Source organism: Schistocerca piceifrons, chromosome 1, assembly GCF_021461385.2.
Source record: "Schistocerca piceifrons isolate TAMUIC-IGC-003096 chromosome 1, iqSchPice1.1, whole genome shotgun sequence".
Classification (NCBI taxonomy): domain Eukaryota; kingdom Metazoa; phylum Arthropoda; class Insecta; order Orthoptera; family Acrididae; genus Schistocerca; species Schistocerca piceifrons.
The window spans coordinates 818,582,617-818,598,672 of NC_060138.1; the positions used below are offsets into that span (position 1 = coordinate 818,582,617).

Genomic DNA, 16,056 nt, shown 5'->3' on the forward strand with positions numbered 1-16,056 from the left:
CCAGTGCACTGTACAGGCCTGCCAGGAAGGTTTAAGACAGTGAAATTGTAAAAAAGTACTATAAACATCATTCCAATAAGTTGCAGCGTCATCTTTGTTAACCTGAACACCTTAAATACTACTGCAAACTGATGGAGATAAAACCTAAATGGTGATTTATATCTTTTTTGAATTCTCCAAGAACACGAGCAGAATAATGTGTTCATAATTTTTTTTAGCAATACATAAAGACATGCGCCAAGAACACACAAAACTACTGATTATGGAGACCAGGAAAGAAATTTTATTTCATCTTCAAGCTCATCAAACCAATCTTAGATGATGGGCATGGTAAACTAGTCTATGGGCACCCAACAAATTCATTATCAGTGCTTATACATCTACAATTCAATATATCTATGTTTAGAATTTTTAAAACAAAGTTACTACCACAACCACCACCAAGCTAGTCAATTGTCCTATAGAAACCTGCAGGTATTATATCTTTCAGCCACACACAGACTTTATGCTCCAGTAAGTCTTCCTCTGTCATCCATTACATAGTCTTTCAGTCTTCACATAGCCCTTAAAATACAACCAAGAACTTCCCTAGTCCATTTAGCATCTATTTGCCTGCGTATATGCTGCACCCACTTCCATCACAGTATAATTACATCTTCCGCCCTTTAACCGTTTTTATCTTTTCTGATCTCTCCTAGTGACATTTGTGTGTATCCTTTTATACTCACAATCGTACGAAATTTATATAGTAGCTGGTGGGTCTCACCAGCGCTAATGTGTGCAATGAACTCATAATAATAAGTTAATTGTAAGGGGGAGAGAGGGAGCGTGAGATAGAGGGGGGGGGGGGGGGAGGAAAGAAGGGGGGGGGGGCAGAGAGAGAGAGAGAGAGAGAATACCTAAAGAAAAGAAGAGGTTGCCTTTAAAAAGTATGCAGCAATATCATAATTCTTTTTCAACACTGGCACTTTAGCTTCATAAATTCATGCATCATGAAGACTTTAAAACACTCATTATTTATGTGATCTGAGGCTTTTCTGGCGAATGTGCTGCTTCCATGATTCTGGAGTGTAATGCCATATCCAACTGTCGGAAGTCCACAATAAATAAGACAACTGTTTCGCCATAATCAGATGGTGCTGATGTAATACAGTTTCTGTTGCGGGCTTACTGTGTTTACACCCACGAATCCAGGACGCAGACCTCGCCGACCCCATGCTATACTTGATGGTGGAAGTGTGTGAGGCTGCGACAGTGGAGGAGAGGGTCGCAGTTGCCTCCTTGCCTGCTGTCCCTATCACATCGTGTGTCCAGGTATCACTTTTTGCTTTGTTGGCGCTTAGTATAGGCTCTTATGCATTGCTCTCAATTATCTGTCACATGAACTTCAATTGCTTCTTTGGAAATGCAGTACCAAAATTTATTGGTGGTAGCCAGGACTTTCTTTTCCTGATAATTCACTTTATGCCCATTTTCAAAGCAGTATTCTGCTATTGCAGACTTGTGGGGCTGCAGTGACTTATGTTCTATATGTTGATCTTCAACGTGTGGATCATTTGTCCAATTTACGTTTTTCTCCATTCACATGGAACCTGGAATATCCTCGCTTTTTTGAGGACCAAGTTGTCTTTCTCTGTGCCTAATTAGCTCTTGCTTTGGCTAGTGGTTGGAAAACTGGCATTATGTGGTGTTTTCACAGTTGGCTGCCAATTTTTGATAATACATTGCCAACAAATGGTACAAAAATAGTCTTGTCTTCTTCTTTAGTGTCATTCTTGGGGTGCTTGTGTTGCAGAGCCATCCCTATACGTCAGCTGCTGTATCCATTCTTGTGGAAGACAGATTCCAGGTGCTACAGCCCTGTTGTCAGAATTTGCTCATCTGAGATGGAGTGTATCCAGAGTACTAGAGTGCAGAGCATGCTTTTTTCTGTGAGGGATGGCGGCAGCAGGGGGCATGGAGATATAAATCTGTATACGTTGACTTCTGGTATTCACCGTGGGCAAGCAAACTGTCAGGCCTAGGAAGCCGAGAAAAGGAAGTTGCCCTTCTTTTTCTATTTCCATGGTAGACCAGACGTTTTCATGGATGGAATTCAGATGTCCTAAGAACTTTTGTAGTTTTTCGGGTCCATGTGGTCAAATGGCAAAAATGTTTTCCAGTGCTCTATGCTATAAGTATTCCATGAACAGGTTTGCTACAAATGACGAGAGTCAGCTGACCGTGTCTATGCTATCAGTCTGCTCATACCACTGTAAACTGAAAACACAAGAAGTAGATGTCAAAACATGACAACAAGGTTGTGTTATCTCAGGGCTGAACTTCTCACTAATTAATTATATGGAGTCTTCAATTGGGACTTAAGTACGAAGCGAGATGACTTCAAAGCCGACCACCTTGAGCCTTGGCTCTTTCGGCCAGCAGATGAAATCACCTAAGTTTTTTATGTGATATGTACAATTGCTGAAGTCAGAGCCCTACAATAAGCCAAATACTTTGCCAGGGAATATGTTGGTGCCCCAGTGTTGCTCACTATTGGTCACACACCGTCCTCCTGTGTCTCTGGCAGGCCATACAATCTGGGTGGTACACCAGTCCACTGGCTTTAACGGGTGGTGGTGCTTTTCTACACTTCCTTGCTTCCATCTGCTGCTACTTTCAAGTATGTCAGATCATTCAGAAGCTCTAGCATTTCCTGCTCTTAGTCCTTGTGTTGGAGGAGAACTGTGGCACTGCCTTATCAGCTGCAAGAACAATGATAAGACTTCTTTCCGACCACCTGCTGGCAATATATCATCAAAACTTGGCACAATACTTTGAAAACACCATGTAATGGTAGTTTTCTGACTGCCAGCCAAAACAAGAGCATTGTTAGGGACAGTGAAAGTCGATCTGAGCGTCAAAATAGCACAAGTGCACAAGTTCCCTGTCAGTGCAGAAAAAAGTATATTGGACAAATGATCTACACAACTGAAGATTGACTAATAGAATATGAGCGCCACACTCACTCACTGCAGCCCAATAAGTCTGCAACAACAGAACACTGCATTGAAACTGGACATAAAACGAATGACCAGCAAACAAAAATCATAGCTTTCATCGATAAATTTTGCGACTGCTTTTTCAAAGAAGCATTTGAAATTTGTGTGACAGATAACTAAATCAACAGAGACATTGACTTCCAACTGAGCAAGGCATCACAACCGATACTAAGCTCCATCCAAGTGAAAGGTGACACATAGCTGCAAAAAGTGACAGGGGCAGTAGAGAGAAGAGACTCTCCCCTCCACCCTCATGCATTTCCACTACTGAACATAGTGGAGGGCCAGCGAGGCCTGAGCACTGGACCAGCAGGCGTAAATACCAGGAGCCTGCAGCAGACACTTCATTTCATGATGGCAGAATGGTCATCTGGCGAAATATACTGGTCTTTCGACAATAAGATCTGGCAGTCCATTCGAGAACCATGAAAGCATTAATTATTTAATTTGTTGGAAACATTAAATGGGACAGAAACATATATATCCTAGTTTCCTTCCTCCAGTTTTAGGAGCTGATCCAGCAGTGAAGTTAGTTACTGTTTCACTAAACATATTTAATGGCAAATAAAATATACATGTGTCAGAGCAATGACGTAACAATCGTACGACGGCCAGACAAGTCGTCGTCAGCAGCACTGCAGCAGTGGCTGAAATTGTTGCCTCTTATTCTTTCTCTGACCAACTGTGAGTTTTTGTGTGGGATAAAGTTACTCAATGCACAAAACATAGTGCTCATCAAAATTCATCATCAGCTGTGTCAGAAATACAGGCTAAAAGTCATGCACAGGCAGACCTCAGTGTCCATAATGAAGAGGGCCAAAGATCACCATCCTTCATCACGACCTCATGGAGTTGGTGTGGCACTGAATTATGGAGAAATGCTGCTCCACAATACGGATCTCAGCAGCCATTTTCTGCAGATGTTACAATCCTTGTTGCATAGAATTGTCACTAAGCATTTGCTATTTCAGGTGTGTGCTGAAAAACCTGACACCCAAACGCAAAACAAATTGCTTAAGAGTTGCATTGACATTTCTGTAACAGTACCATGATGACTGCAATGAATTCTTTGACAAGAAGACCATGGGAAATGAGACACAGATTGCTCACTTTACCCCAAAAACCAAGCCTCATTCTATGAAGTGGCACCACAGAGGATCTCCAGTCAGGATGAAGTTCAAACAGCCTGTGTCAGAACACACAAACATACTACGTCAGAGCAGCAAGTGATGTACAAATAGTACTGGGACAGGAAGGACATTCTGCTCGCTGCCTTCCTGTCTACAGGTGAAACAGTGAACACTAAACATTTCTCTGAAACACTGCAGAAATTGTGACAGGCCATCCAAAATATGTTCGGCACACAAATACTGTTCTGGACTATTTAAGGTGGGAGCTGCTTGCTCATCCACTATAAAATCTTGAACTTATTCCCAGCTCTTTCCATTTTTTTCTGCTTTTCAAGAAACTTGTGCCCTCCAGTCAGAATTTTAGCAAATGATGAAGATCTTAAGAAGACTGGCAAATGCTGGTACCATTGCTGGACACACGAATTCAAAAGCTGATCCCATGATACGACAAGTTTCTTAATTCTGGTCGTGATTTACTCAAAAAATAGCTTAAAGATTGCTGTATCTGTATGAATCTCATTAATACTGCCAACATGTATGTACTTAATTTGTGTACCTGTCCCACTTGCAAATAAATCATTGCAAAAATTACTATCCCCAAGCTCCTATTTGATCTCTTGATTTCTCTTATCTTTCCTTTGTGTTCCTTACACGAGACACATATTGGTGGCAAGAGAATTGTTCAACACAGTAAGTAGTAAGTGGCAGTTCTTTAAACTTTCTTAACAATGTTTCATGAAAAGAACATTGCCTTCCCTACAGGGAATTCCATTTGAGTTCACAGAATATTTCCGTGATAATTGTGTGTTGATCAACCCCACCAGTGACAAACCTAGCAGTGCGCATCTGAATTGTTTTGATGTTTTCTTTATTCCAATCTGTTTGGGATCCCACTCGAGCAGTATTCCAGATACTTCCCCATACACTACAGTGTCACCAGCAAATGGTCCCAGATTGTGGACCATCCTAACTGTCAGACTGTTTATGTACACAGATATGAATGGCAGTCCATTGCACCTCTTTGGGGCTCTCTTGACGATACCCTTCTCTCAGATGAACACTTGTCATCCAGGACAACATGTTGGGTTTGATTACTTAAGAAGTTATTGAGCTACTCGTATAGCTGGGAACATATTATGTATGCTCGAACCTTCGTTAACAGTCTGCAGTGGGGGATTGTGTCAAACACTTTCCAAAAATCTAGGAATATGGAATCTGCCTGTTGTCCTTCATCCTCTTGTGAGAAAAGGGCTAGCTGAGTTTTGCATGAGTGGTGCTTTTTAAATCTTTCCTGATTTTGGACAGAAGCTCTTCTCTCTCTCTCTCTCTCTCTCTCTCTCTCTCTCTCACACACACACACACACACACACACACACACACACACACACACACACACTACTGGGAAAGGTCAAGATAAATTTGACTGCCTATAACACAAGAGATTTATATACACATTCACTGACATAAAATATTAAGTGTTACAACAAATATTGATAAACAAAATTAAAATGAAAACAGAAAACCTAATTCAAGTAAGAACATGAAACTAAAACAAAACTATTAACTTACCTGAATACCTTGATGGCTACACAGATAGAAGTCAAATTCCGTAGGATGTGTAATACCAACATCTACTGTAGTTCCAGCAGGTATGTTCCCCGATTTTCCTGATTGTTCCTTCTTATCTGCACAAAACAACCTGCAAGTGATTTCAATTATTTCGTAAAATTTTGTGAAAACATGCTAAAAATTTAGGTTAAAGGAGGTCTGAGTGTTTAGAAGAACATTAATATAGCAGCAATGCGCAAAACGGAAAAGGTCAAAATCAATAATAAATATTGTGACTAAACTGCAAGTAAGCTTAAGTTGCTATTCCACAAGCAATTAAGGTGGTACCACTTATGTATCATCAAATTTGCATGTGGAAACTTCAAAATTCATCACATTACTTTTCAACATCTACATCTACATAGATACTCCGCAAGCCACCATACAGTGCCTGGTGGAAGGTACCCTATGCCACTGCTAGTCATCTCCTTTCCTGTTCCGTTCACATATAATGCAAGAGGAAAACTACTGTCTATATGCCTCCCATATGAGCCCTAATTTCTTGAATCTTATCTTTGTGGTCTTTATGCACAATGTATGTGGACAGCAGTAGAATCATTCAGCTGTCAGCTACAACTGCTGGTTCTATCAATTTTCTCAATAGTGTTTCTCAAAAAGAATGTCGCCTTCCATCCAGGGACCCTCATTTGAGTTCCCAAAGCATCTCTGCAACACTTAAGGTGTTGTTTGTACCTACTGGTAACGAATGTAGCAGCCCACCTCTGAATTGCTCTTATGGTTTCCTTCAATTTGACCTGGTAAGGATCCCAAACACTCAAACAGTAGTCAAGAATAGGCTGCACCAGCACCCTATATGAGGTTTCCTTCACGGGTGAATCACTCTGTCCCAAACTGAAGTCAACCATTCACCTTCCATTACACAGTTCTCACATGCTCGTTCCATTTCATATCACTTTGCAGCATTACGCCCAGATATTTAAATGACTTGGCTGTGTCAAGCTCGACACTAGTAATACTGTAACTGAACATTTCAGGTTTGTTGTTCTTACCCATCTGCATAACTTAGATTTTTCCACATTTAGAGCTAGTACCCATTCCATCACACAAACTAGAAAGTTTGTCTAAGTTGTCTTATATCTTTCGACATCTTATCGTACATCACACTCATCAGCAAACAACTGCAGATTGCTGTTCACTCTGTCCGCCAAATCACTTACGTATATAAAGAACAACAGCAGTACTGTAACACATCCCTGAAGCACTCCTGATGATACCCCTTGTCTCTGATGAACACTCGCCGTCATGGTCAACATACAGAGTTCTATTACTTAAGAAGTCCTCAAGCAACTTGCATATCTATGAACTTATTCCATACGCTCGTACCTTTGTTAACAGCCTGCAATGGCGCACCATGTCAAATGCTTCCGAGAAATCTACAATACAGAACCTGCCTATTTGTCTTTCATCCCTAGTTCACAGTGCATCATGTGAGAAAAGGGCAAACTGAGTTTCACATGAGTGATGCTTTCTAAAACCATGCTGATTTGTGGACATAAACTGCTCAGTCTCAAGATAGTTCATTATATTCAAACTGAGAATGTTTTCAAGGATTAAACAGAAGTTAGGGATATTAGTATGTATTTTCGTGGGACTGATCTTTTACCCTTCTTCTATACTGGAATCACCTGCATTTTTTTTCAGTCACTTGGAACTTGGTGCTAGGTGAGAGATTCATGATAAATGGCAGCTAGGTAAGGAGCCAATGCCGTAGAGTACTCCTTGTAAAACCGAACTGGGATTCCATACGGACCTGGTGATATATTTGCTTTCAATCCTTTTAGTTTTTTTCTCTACGTCAGGGATGCTTAGCACTATGTTATCCATACAAGAGTCTGCCCAATGGTCACATGACGGTATGTTTGTATGATTCTCCTGTGTGAATGATTTTTTGAATGCGAAATTTAAAACTTCTGCTTTCGTTTTGCTGTCTTCAACTGCCACACGAGACTGATCAACAAGGGACGGAATGTAAGCCTTAGACCCACTTAGTGATTTTACATAGGACCAGAATTTTCTCAGGTTCCCCGCCAGATTTTTTGCTATGGTGTGACAGTGGTAGTTACTGTATGCTTCGGACATAGATCTTTTCACGGACACACAAATCTCTACTAACCGTGGCTTGTCACCATTTGTGCGTTCTCTTTTGAACAGAGGGTGCGACAACCTCTGCTTCCTCAGCATCTCCCAAATTTCATTATTTCCATCCTTTATCCACTTACTAGGTGCACACCTCTCCAGGCTACAATTTGCAATCTGCTTAAACTTTTCCCATAATTCCTCTGCATCCACCTTACTGGAACCAAGTGTTATCAATTCACTGTCTAAGTGAAATGCTAACAACTGCTTATTTGCTCCATCTAGCAGAAACAACCTTCTAGCCTTCTTGACGGACTCTTAATTTCGTAACCATAGCTGCTATAATGAAATCATGATTGTTAATCACCGCTTCTATAGTGATATTGTCGATAAGGTCCGGCCTGTTTGTAGCAACAAGATCTAAGACATTTCCATCATGTGTGGGCTGCCAACCTAGCTGCTCGATAGTTCCCAGATAATGTGTGCTTCGCATGACTGACTGTGTGTGCCTTCCACGTTGGATCCATTGACATCCCCATAAATACTCTGTAGGTTAAAGTTACCTCCAACAAGTATTGCACGATTTGGGTACTTCCGCACTACTGACCATAGACATTCTTTGAATGAGTCTAATATTGTCACAACAGAGTCGGGTGGCTGGTAAATACATCTAACAATTAACTTGGTTTCACCTGCACCTGTTACACGCAACCAGATAACTTCACTGTTTCACTCAACTCCAACCTAAGTAATAGAGTTGTCAACTGCAATGAACACTTGCCCTCTTATGGCCTCTATTTCCAAGATATGTTCCAAACTAGCTGAATGTGAGAGCTTTTCACTTGAGATTTCAGCCAGCTCTTGGTCCCAAAAATAATTTGAGCATGAGTATTTTCCTAGAGGGCAGCAAATTCAGGAACTTTATTACAAATACTTCGACAGTTTACTGACAAAATTTTGACAGTCGTAGTGTCTTTACTCTAACACTGTTTGACTTCCCTTGATGCATATCAACTGGCAAGTGTTCATCAGAGCACCTCAAACTACTGTCTAACCTAGAAAACCCTCATGAGCACTCCACAAGTACTTTGCTACCCAAGTAGTTGCCTCCTTTGTGTAGTGCACCTGTGACCTATCAAGGGTAGTCCTAGCCATGCCACTGAAAGTTAAAATCATTTTAAGTTTGTGATACCACTAACATAAAAAGAATGAGATAAGCAAGAGATTTAAGTTAAACCAATCTGTTTTGCACATTTATATACACAATAGACTATACTTTCAAAAAAGCTTTTGCCACTGTCTTACTGTTACCTGTATTACATGACGATTTAAGTAAAAGTGAGATAATTGTGAGAGGTGGACGAACACCCATCTCAGTATAGTTTGTGGTTACATTTAATTTGTTGTTACTACACTCACAACTATTACATCAATGTGTAAGCACTTCATGTTGTATATGTTAAATCATATGAATAATCACGACGACAAAATAATAATATGTGTTTGATGGCAATTACTAATTCTATCATTCCTCTTATGAGTATTCAATAACAAATTTATGCACTGAATTTATTTAAGATTTGAATCATCTGATCCATTTGTAAGTCTTGTTTTTGCATTGATTACTTTGGATGTAAAAAGCTAACTGATTGATTAATAACAGAGGTTTAGTTTACCAGTAGCTCACTTCATTCCTATAAGAAGCTTATTTGGATGCTGGTAATGACAGCATAATCTGGTTATAAATGCATTTAAATGCCTGACAACTGAAATTGGAAGAGAACTTTTTGTAGTTACAAAGTTAATAACTTTGGTTTCAATTCTTTGTTGGGACTTGGAACATCTTAAAGCCCTACTTATGTGTTAGTGGGTACTTAATGACAAATTGAATGAGTGACATTCCATTTTTATTAACTTGAATAGACTACACTTTGTAATTTGGTACAATGAGTATTTGTGTCCATCGTTGCGTCTGACATCACAGTGTTATTTTGGCATGACGTCCCCTTCCTGATTTAGTTCTTAGTGTAGAGATTTTGTCACATTCTTCAGAATGACAGAGTCACGTAATTTCAGTTTATACAGGGTGTCCCAGGAGGGATGGGCAATATTCAGGGATATGACAGTAATGATCATTTGAAGTTTAAAAAACATTCATGTGGACACATGCCTTATTCAGAATGGTTTCTGAAACAAAACACATTTGATGAACATTGTTATTCAACAAATTGTCAGGTTTACATGTGTACACCAGTTAGTAAACATTACATCATGAATTTTACACTGTAACAATTGAAAAATATCTACTTTTACCACAAACACCTCTAAGCACTATTGTACATGTCACATTACAGCTGTTCTACAGTCCATGAGAAATGTTCGAATATCCCATTATCAACAAACACCACATCTGCATATTCTTTATTAGTGTAGATGTGCAGCATTTTGGTCAGCAGTGTACAAATGCATTTAACCAATGCTTCTCTCTGGTACACATTGAATCTCTAGCACTACTTCACTCACAATGTATTATGGGTACCTGTGAGATCATGGGGGAGTTTAACAGCAGAAAGACGTCCACAGCAAAGAAGTTGAAAGTAATGACATAGACCAGGCTAGAATAAAACTTCAAAGATTCGGATGGGTAAGACACGTGTGTGCCACTACCCCAAAAGCAGATGTACATTACACATGTTCTGCCATTGAAACCATTCAGAATACGGCATATCTCTGTACGAAGTTTTTTGCTCCAGTCACATTCCTGCATACTGATCATCCTTCATGGGATCCCCATGTCATGACAAATTCTACTGTTAAAGTGGGGAAATGGCAGCTTCACTGTATCACTGCAGTTCCAGATGTTGTTCCATTTGCTATGGTGCCACATCAGCTGTGTGTGAAAATCCAGCTTTATAAGCAAGAGAGTGGCAGCAGTGTTGGAATATGGAAACTACACGATTCAATACTGTTAAAACTGAAGCACTGTGGCATGCTAGTAATTAAATGACCTCTGAGGTAATTAGTAAGTTGCTATACAAATAAAAACAAGACTTACATAGTTCCTTTCTCTGATGATCATGACATTGCACTGTCTGTAAACACGTAACGTGTAAAATAGAACTTTGGTAAAGTAATGTATTGTACAACGTCTACAGTAACTGACAAATGGTGATCACCACAGTGAAACTGCTTTTTAGTTTGAATAGTAGGTTTAGATTTTAGATTTTTATTATGTTTGGGAGTTTCATCTTGTTTGCATATGTAATCTGGTACAGATGGATGCAGTGTTTCTGCAAGGCAGGTTGAGGATAGCTGCTTTATCATGCTTGGTGGTACTTGTTAATTTGGCGGTTTATTCCATGCAGTCTCATTCTGGTTCAGAGAGGAACCATGTACCACAGAGTAACACGTACCATGACAATCGGTATTACCTCATGGGAACAAGAGAGAATGCTGAATGGTCATTCTAAAAAGAATTGTGAATCAACTTGTATTAAGCACATATAATGTCACAATCCATATGGAATACAAAAATTGTATGAGGTGTTCGAGTGCTGTAATTAATGGATCAATACAAGCTTGAAGAACTACTTTTCCATTAACTGATAGGAAGTTGCAGATAAGCACTTTCAGGTTTTTAGCACAAATACAGTTGCAGCACAGAAATCTTTGATCAGAAGAACTATGTGGTGAGGCAGAGTGGCAATTCAAGAGAGATAAGTTCAGAATTTAAGAATATCCAAGAACATAACCGGAATTCTTACACATTTCCCACATATGAAAATCATAAGACCAAGTGTAGAAACCGGAGTATTATTGTACTGTAAAATCTAAAAGATTTAGAGGAGAATAAGAAATCAAGTAACAATCAAGAAGAAATTTGTAATTTTTGTTGAAAGAATTTCTGCTAAACACTGCTGCTGTCATTAGCAATGGGGTCAGCAGCCGAGATTACATTGCAGTGCAAAAGTCATTAACAGCATTGTAACAAAAAGGCATTAAGAAGTATTGTGTAGTCAAGGTACAATCATTAAATCCACTGAGTACAATTATGTCAAAGAAGAATTTTGTAAGTCCACGAGTTGGAAAAGTGTTGTCTTTTGCTTCTAAGGGCTACTATTGTTCATCAGAGCCACAATGACCTCCCAGCTTCAACAGTCAACATGCCTGCATCTCATCACACTACAGCAACAGTGGCTTCAGCTGTGCACTCATCCAAACAATGCATTTCACCCATCACATCAATCTACCTTCCAATCACCATTGCAACAAGGCAGTCAATGCAAGCACTGCCTGGTGAGCTGTATTAACTCAAAGCTGATTTTTGTTGTTGTTATTGTGGCTGGTGGTGGTGGTGGTGGTGGTGGTGCTGTGTGTGTGTGTGTGTGTGTGTGTGTGTGTGTGTGTGTGTGTGTGTGGAGGTAGTTTGGAGTAGGGGTTGGCAATCTGAATTTGTTGGTTGGTTCAAGGGAGTCGTCAAACTTTGATTGCTAGCAGCAGTAGAAGATTAGGTGCAAACCCTTTATTGTTTGTGCTTTATGTTAATAATGACACACAAGGTGAAAGAGGTGCTGAAAGCTCTATTGCCGATTTGAAAATCTGAATTTAATAATGGATTAGATATTACTAGCAAGAGTATCAAAGCTCAAGGTGATTGGCTGTGGGCTACAAGTGTTGGCAGAAACAAAAGAGCAGAGATAAATACTAAACAGACAGAGCAACTACTAACTTAAAGTCAGAATTAAAGGCTGAAATACAAACAACTAATGCTAACCCTGATCAACATATTATCGAGTATCTTAGAGAACACTTACAAATCATTAATAAAATATTAGAATATATTGTAATAATACCAAATGAGTTACATTTTGGTTTGACTGTAAGATCTGAATTTGTGCCCAATCCATTGACAGGTTTTGTTCAGTTAAATATGGGATGATAACAAACCTCAGATGAGATCCAGTCTATATATTAAAAAACAAGATACAGATTTACATCAGGTAGATGTTTTGTGTTCTACTTTTGGAGGAATTTATGCGAACTAAAGTGTCAATAAGATGTTGAATTAAATATTAACACACCTCCTCCTTCAGGTGTTGTCCATAACGAAACTATATGGGAAAAATTATCTGACTTTGGTGAATGATCAAATTAAACTGGCAGAACACTTATCAGACAGATTTTTGTCAACGATTTAACAATAATTGCATAGATTTATGTTGTCTATTATAATATGGTGTTAATTTATACGACATGTAATATATTTTCATGAGATTAAACACAGACGACTTAATTTTATCATCCAGCAAAGTGATTATTTCCAGGAAGTACAGAGGAAGTTATAGTTGTACATTTTTGTTTGACTTTGCTTTATGTCAAATATTGATTTAAAATATTTTAGGAAAATTAAAAGGAAACAACACATTATGTTTTAAGTTGAAGCCGGCCGAAGTGGCCATGGGATTCTAGGCGCTGCAGCCTGGAACCGCGAGATCGCTACGGTTGCAGGTTCGAATCCTGCCTCGGGCATGGATGTGTGTGATGTCCTTAGGTTAGTTAGGTTTAACTAGTTTTATCCAAGTTTTAGGGGACTAATGACCTCAGAAGTTGAGTCCCATAGTGCTCAGGGCCATTTTTTAAGTTGAGTGTAGGAGGCCTCGTGCCCGTATTAAGTGAACACAGATGTGTGGATCGACAAGGGATATCGAGGATAGCTTCTTGGGTACTCTCTTTGATGCCACATTACTTATGAGTTTGATTTCCATAGCAGTTTCATAATGTTATACTATCCTGTTTCCTCTAAATTACAACTTCTTCGACTATTCTCTCAGAGATATTTACTACTGGAAAATGGCAAAACTCAATTCTAGAAACAGGATGCATTTTTCTTTGTGGGATTCACTTGCGGCTATCTCATCCGTATCTGCACAAATAATGTAACCTGTAAATGGACAACAAGGTGCTGCCCACTGTTCTACTAACAGTGCAGTGGTTACATATGTTCTCACACAACTATTTCTTACAACTGCAATACAAGGATGGCCAATGTGATGCGATATTGGAAGGATTCTTCCGCTGTATTTTCATAATCAGTAGTAATGATGAGAACCCTAACCCTCCCCCCAGGGTCCCATAATTTGTGGAGATGGTGCACTAGCTGTCCTATGAAAATAAAAAACAAATAAAGTAACTGTATGTTTGGAAATCAGGAAAGGTGAAGTACACAAGTCTCTTTGCCTATCTTGCATTAATTACAAAAGATAATAAATATCATAACTACCATAATTACTATCTAGAGTAAGGCTAAGTCACCAAAGCGTGTAAGAAACATAATATTTTTAACTAAAATGCTCAAATGGTAGAACACAAAAGTAATGTTACTGTATCCATATAACTTGTTACTACCTCTCGCCTGTGGGCATTTTTAGAGGTGGAAAATGTTGTGTTAACCACAAGCAACACTACAGAATTAATTACTCGACTGAAATCACTGGAAACTGGGTTCCGGTTTGTGTGTTATCTGTACATAATATCATATATAGAAAATAACTACCATAAATAAGGAACACCAACATGCTCCATTTCTGGATATTTAATAAAATTGTCTTCATACAAAAATATTTTGAGTTGTCTTTTTTTTTTTCTTTCTTTTAATAATGTTATATACATAAGGTACATTGACATAAGCACATGGTATATATGCATGATGCTAATGCTAGCTGTTAGTAATGTCACTTGATGGGGAAAGAAAAGGGAAGGCACTCTTAAATGGATATTAATTATTCGATATGCTGACACCCAGATAAGATAAAGAGGTGAGTTACATAGGTACATCGCATTCACATCAGCAGAATACAATTGTAATGAATGAAAATAAGCTTTAGTCACGTTAAACCCAATGGAGAATACTTGAGAGAAAGCAGATGAGGAACCTCAATGATGAGATACAAATTCCAAATACATGATGAGCAAGTCCTTCAAAATATAGAAAAAAAAGGGGAGAGTACAGCGGTATGTCACATTAAACAAGATACCGAACCCTTATATATAGATTTGTGTAATTATTAGGGCAGGTGTGTACCAAAGACAGGATGACCCACACCAAAATGGGAGTTAAAGGATAAAGGAACACTAACACTGTGGAAAGTGAAGGCTGTTTAGGGAATATCCTTCAGCAGAAACTGCTGCACTCCTACAGCAGCACATCTCCTATGATGCATTATGTAGGCATGGTACGCAAATAAACCTACTTTTATTTTGCAGAGTTCTGTATACTGTTCTAGGTGTCAGTGGAAACGTGATTTACAAAGAGTTTTGTACCAGGGATATATCTATAGCTTTTGTGATCAGTTAAGCTTTTTGGTTGGGTTGATAAGAAATTCTGTAGGGCAAATTAGCGTAACTTAATAGTAAATCTACCTACTTATCTGTCTTAATTGAAAGAAATGTAGAGTAAATACGAGGTATAGCTAACAAAGCTACTTTGGAACCATGATTAGAGCGCTTTGCAGAAAGTGATTCATGATCAGAAATGTGACTACAGTTTTGACAATGGAATTATATGTAAGAAAGAAAGGGTTTTTTCATTTCCAAAGTTGGAAAACACGATATGTTATGACTGGTTGCGCATCATTTTTAATGGTGTGAATCTCAAAAGCACCACCAGTATTGGTTATTTGTTTATGTTCAATAATTGTGAAGACATCATTGTCATTCACCTTTGGAGAGGGACATGTGGTGTTTGTGGGACATGTAATCTAGTGCAGATCTGCAAAGTGGGACAATGATAGCAGCTTTATCACACTTTGCAGTATCTGCTGGTTTGGCAGTTTATTCCATGTAGTCTCGTCCTGGCTCAGAGATGTGCCACAGAGCAATAGTACTGTAACAATCAATGTAACGGGGGTGAGAGATGAAACAGAGCAGTCATTCTAAAAAGAATTGTCGATCAACTTGTGCTGAGCATACCTAATGTCATAACTCATATTGTGTATGAACATTATATGACTTGTTTGAGTACTGTAATTGACAGATCAATATAATTATATATGGAAAGACATGCTTTCCACTAACTGGTAGAAAGCTGAAGCAATAGATAAGCACTCAAGTTTTCAGCACAGATACAGTTGCAGCAGAGAAGCAGTTATCCATCAGAACTACACAGTTTGGCAGAAAGGCAA

The 16,056-nt window shown here is 38.9% G+C and overlaps 1 protein-coding gene across 2 annotated transcripts in view; it reads right to left on the reverse strand.

The window, feature by feature from the left end:
- Positions 1-16,056, reverse strand: part of LOC124714218 (protein argonaute-2) — a 216,240-nt gene that overhangs the window by 17,178 nt on the left and 183,006 nt on the right. For both annotated transcript variants that reach the window (XM_047243003.1, XM_047243004.1), the window contains exon 16: positions 5,741-5,870. In XM_047243003.1, the coding sequence (XP_047098959.1) occupies positions 5,741-5,870 (130 nt within the window). The remainder of the gene's footprint in view (positions 1-5,740; positions 5,871-16,056) is intronic.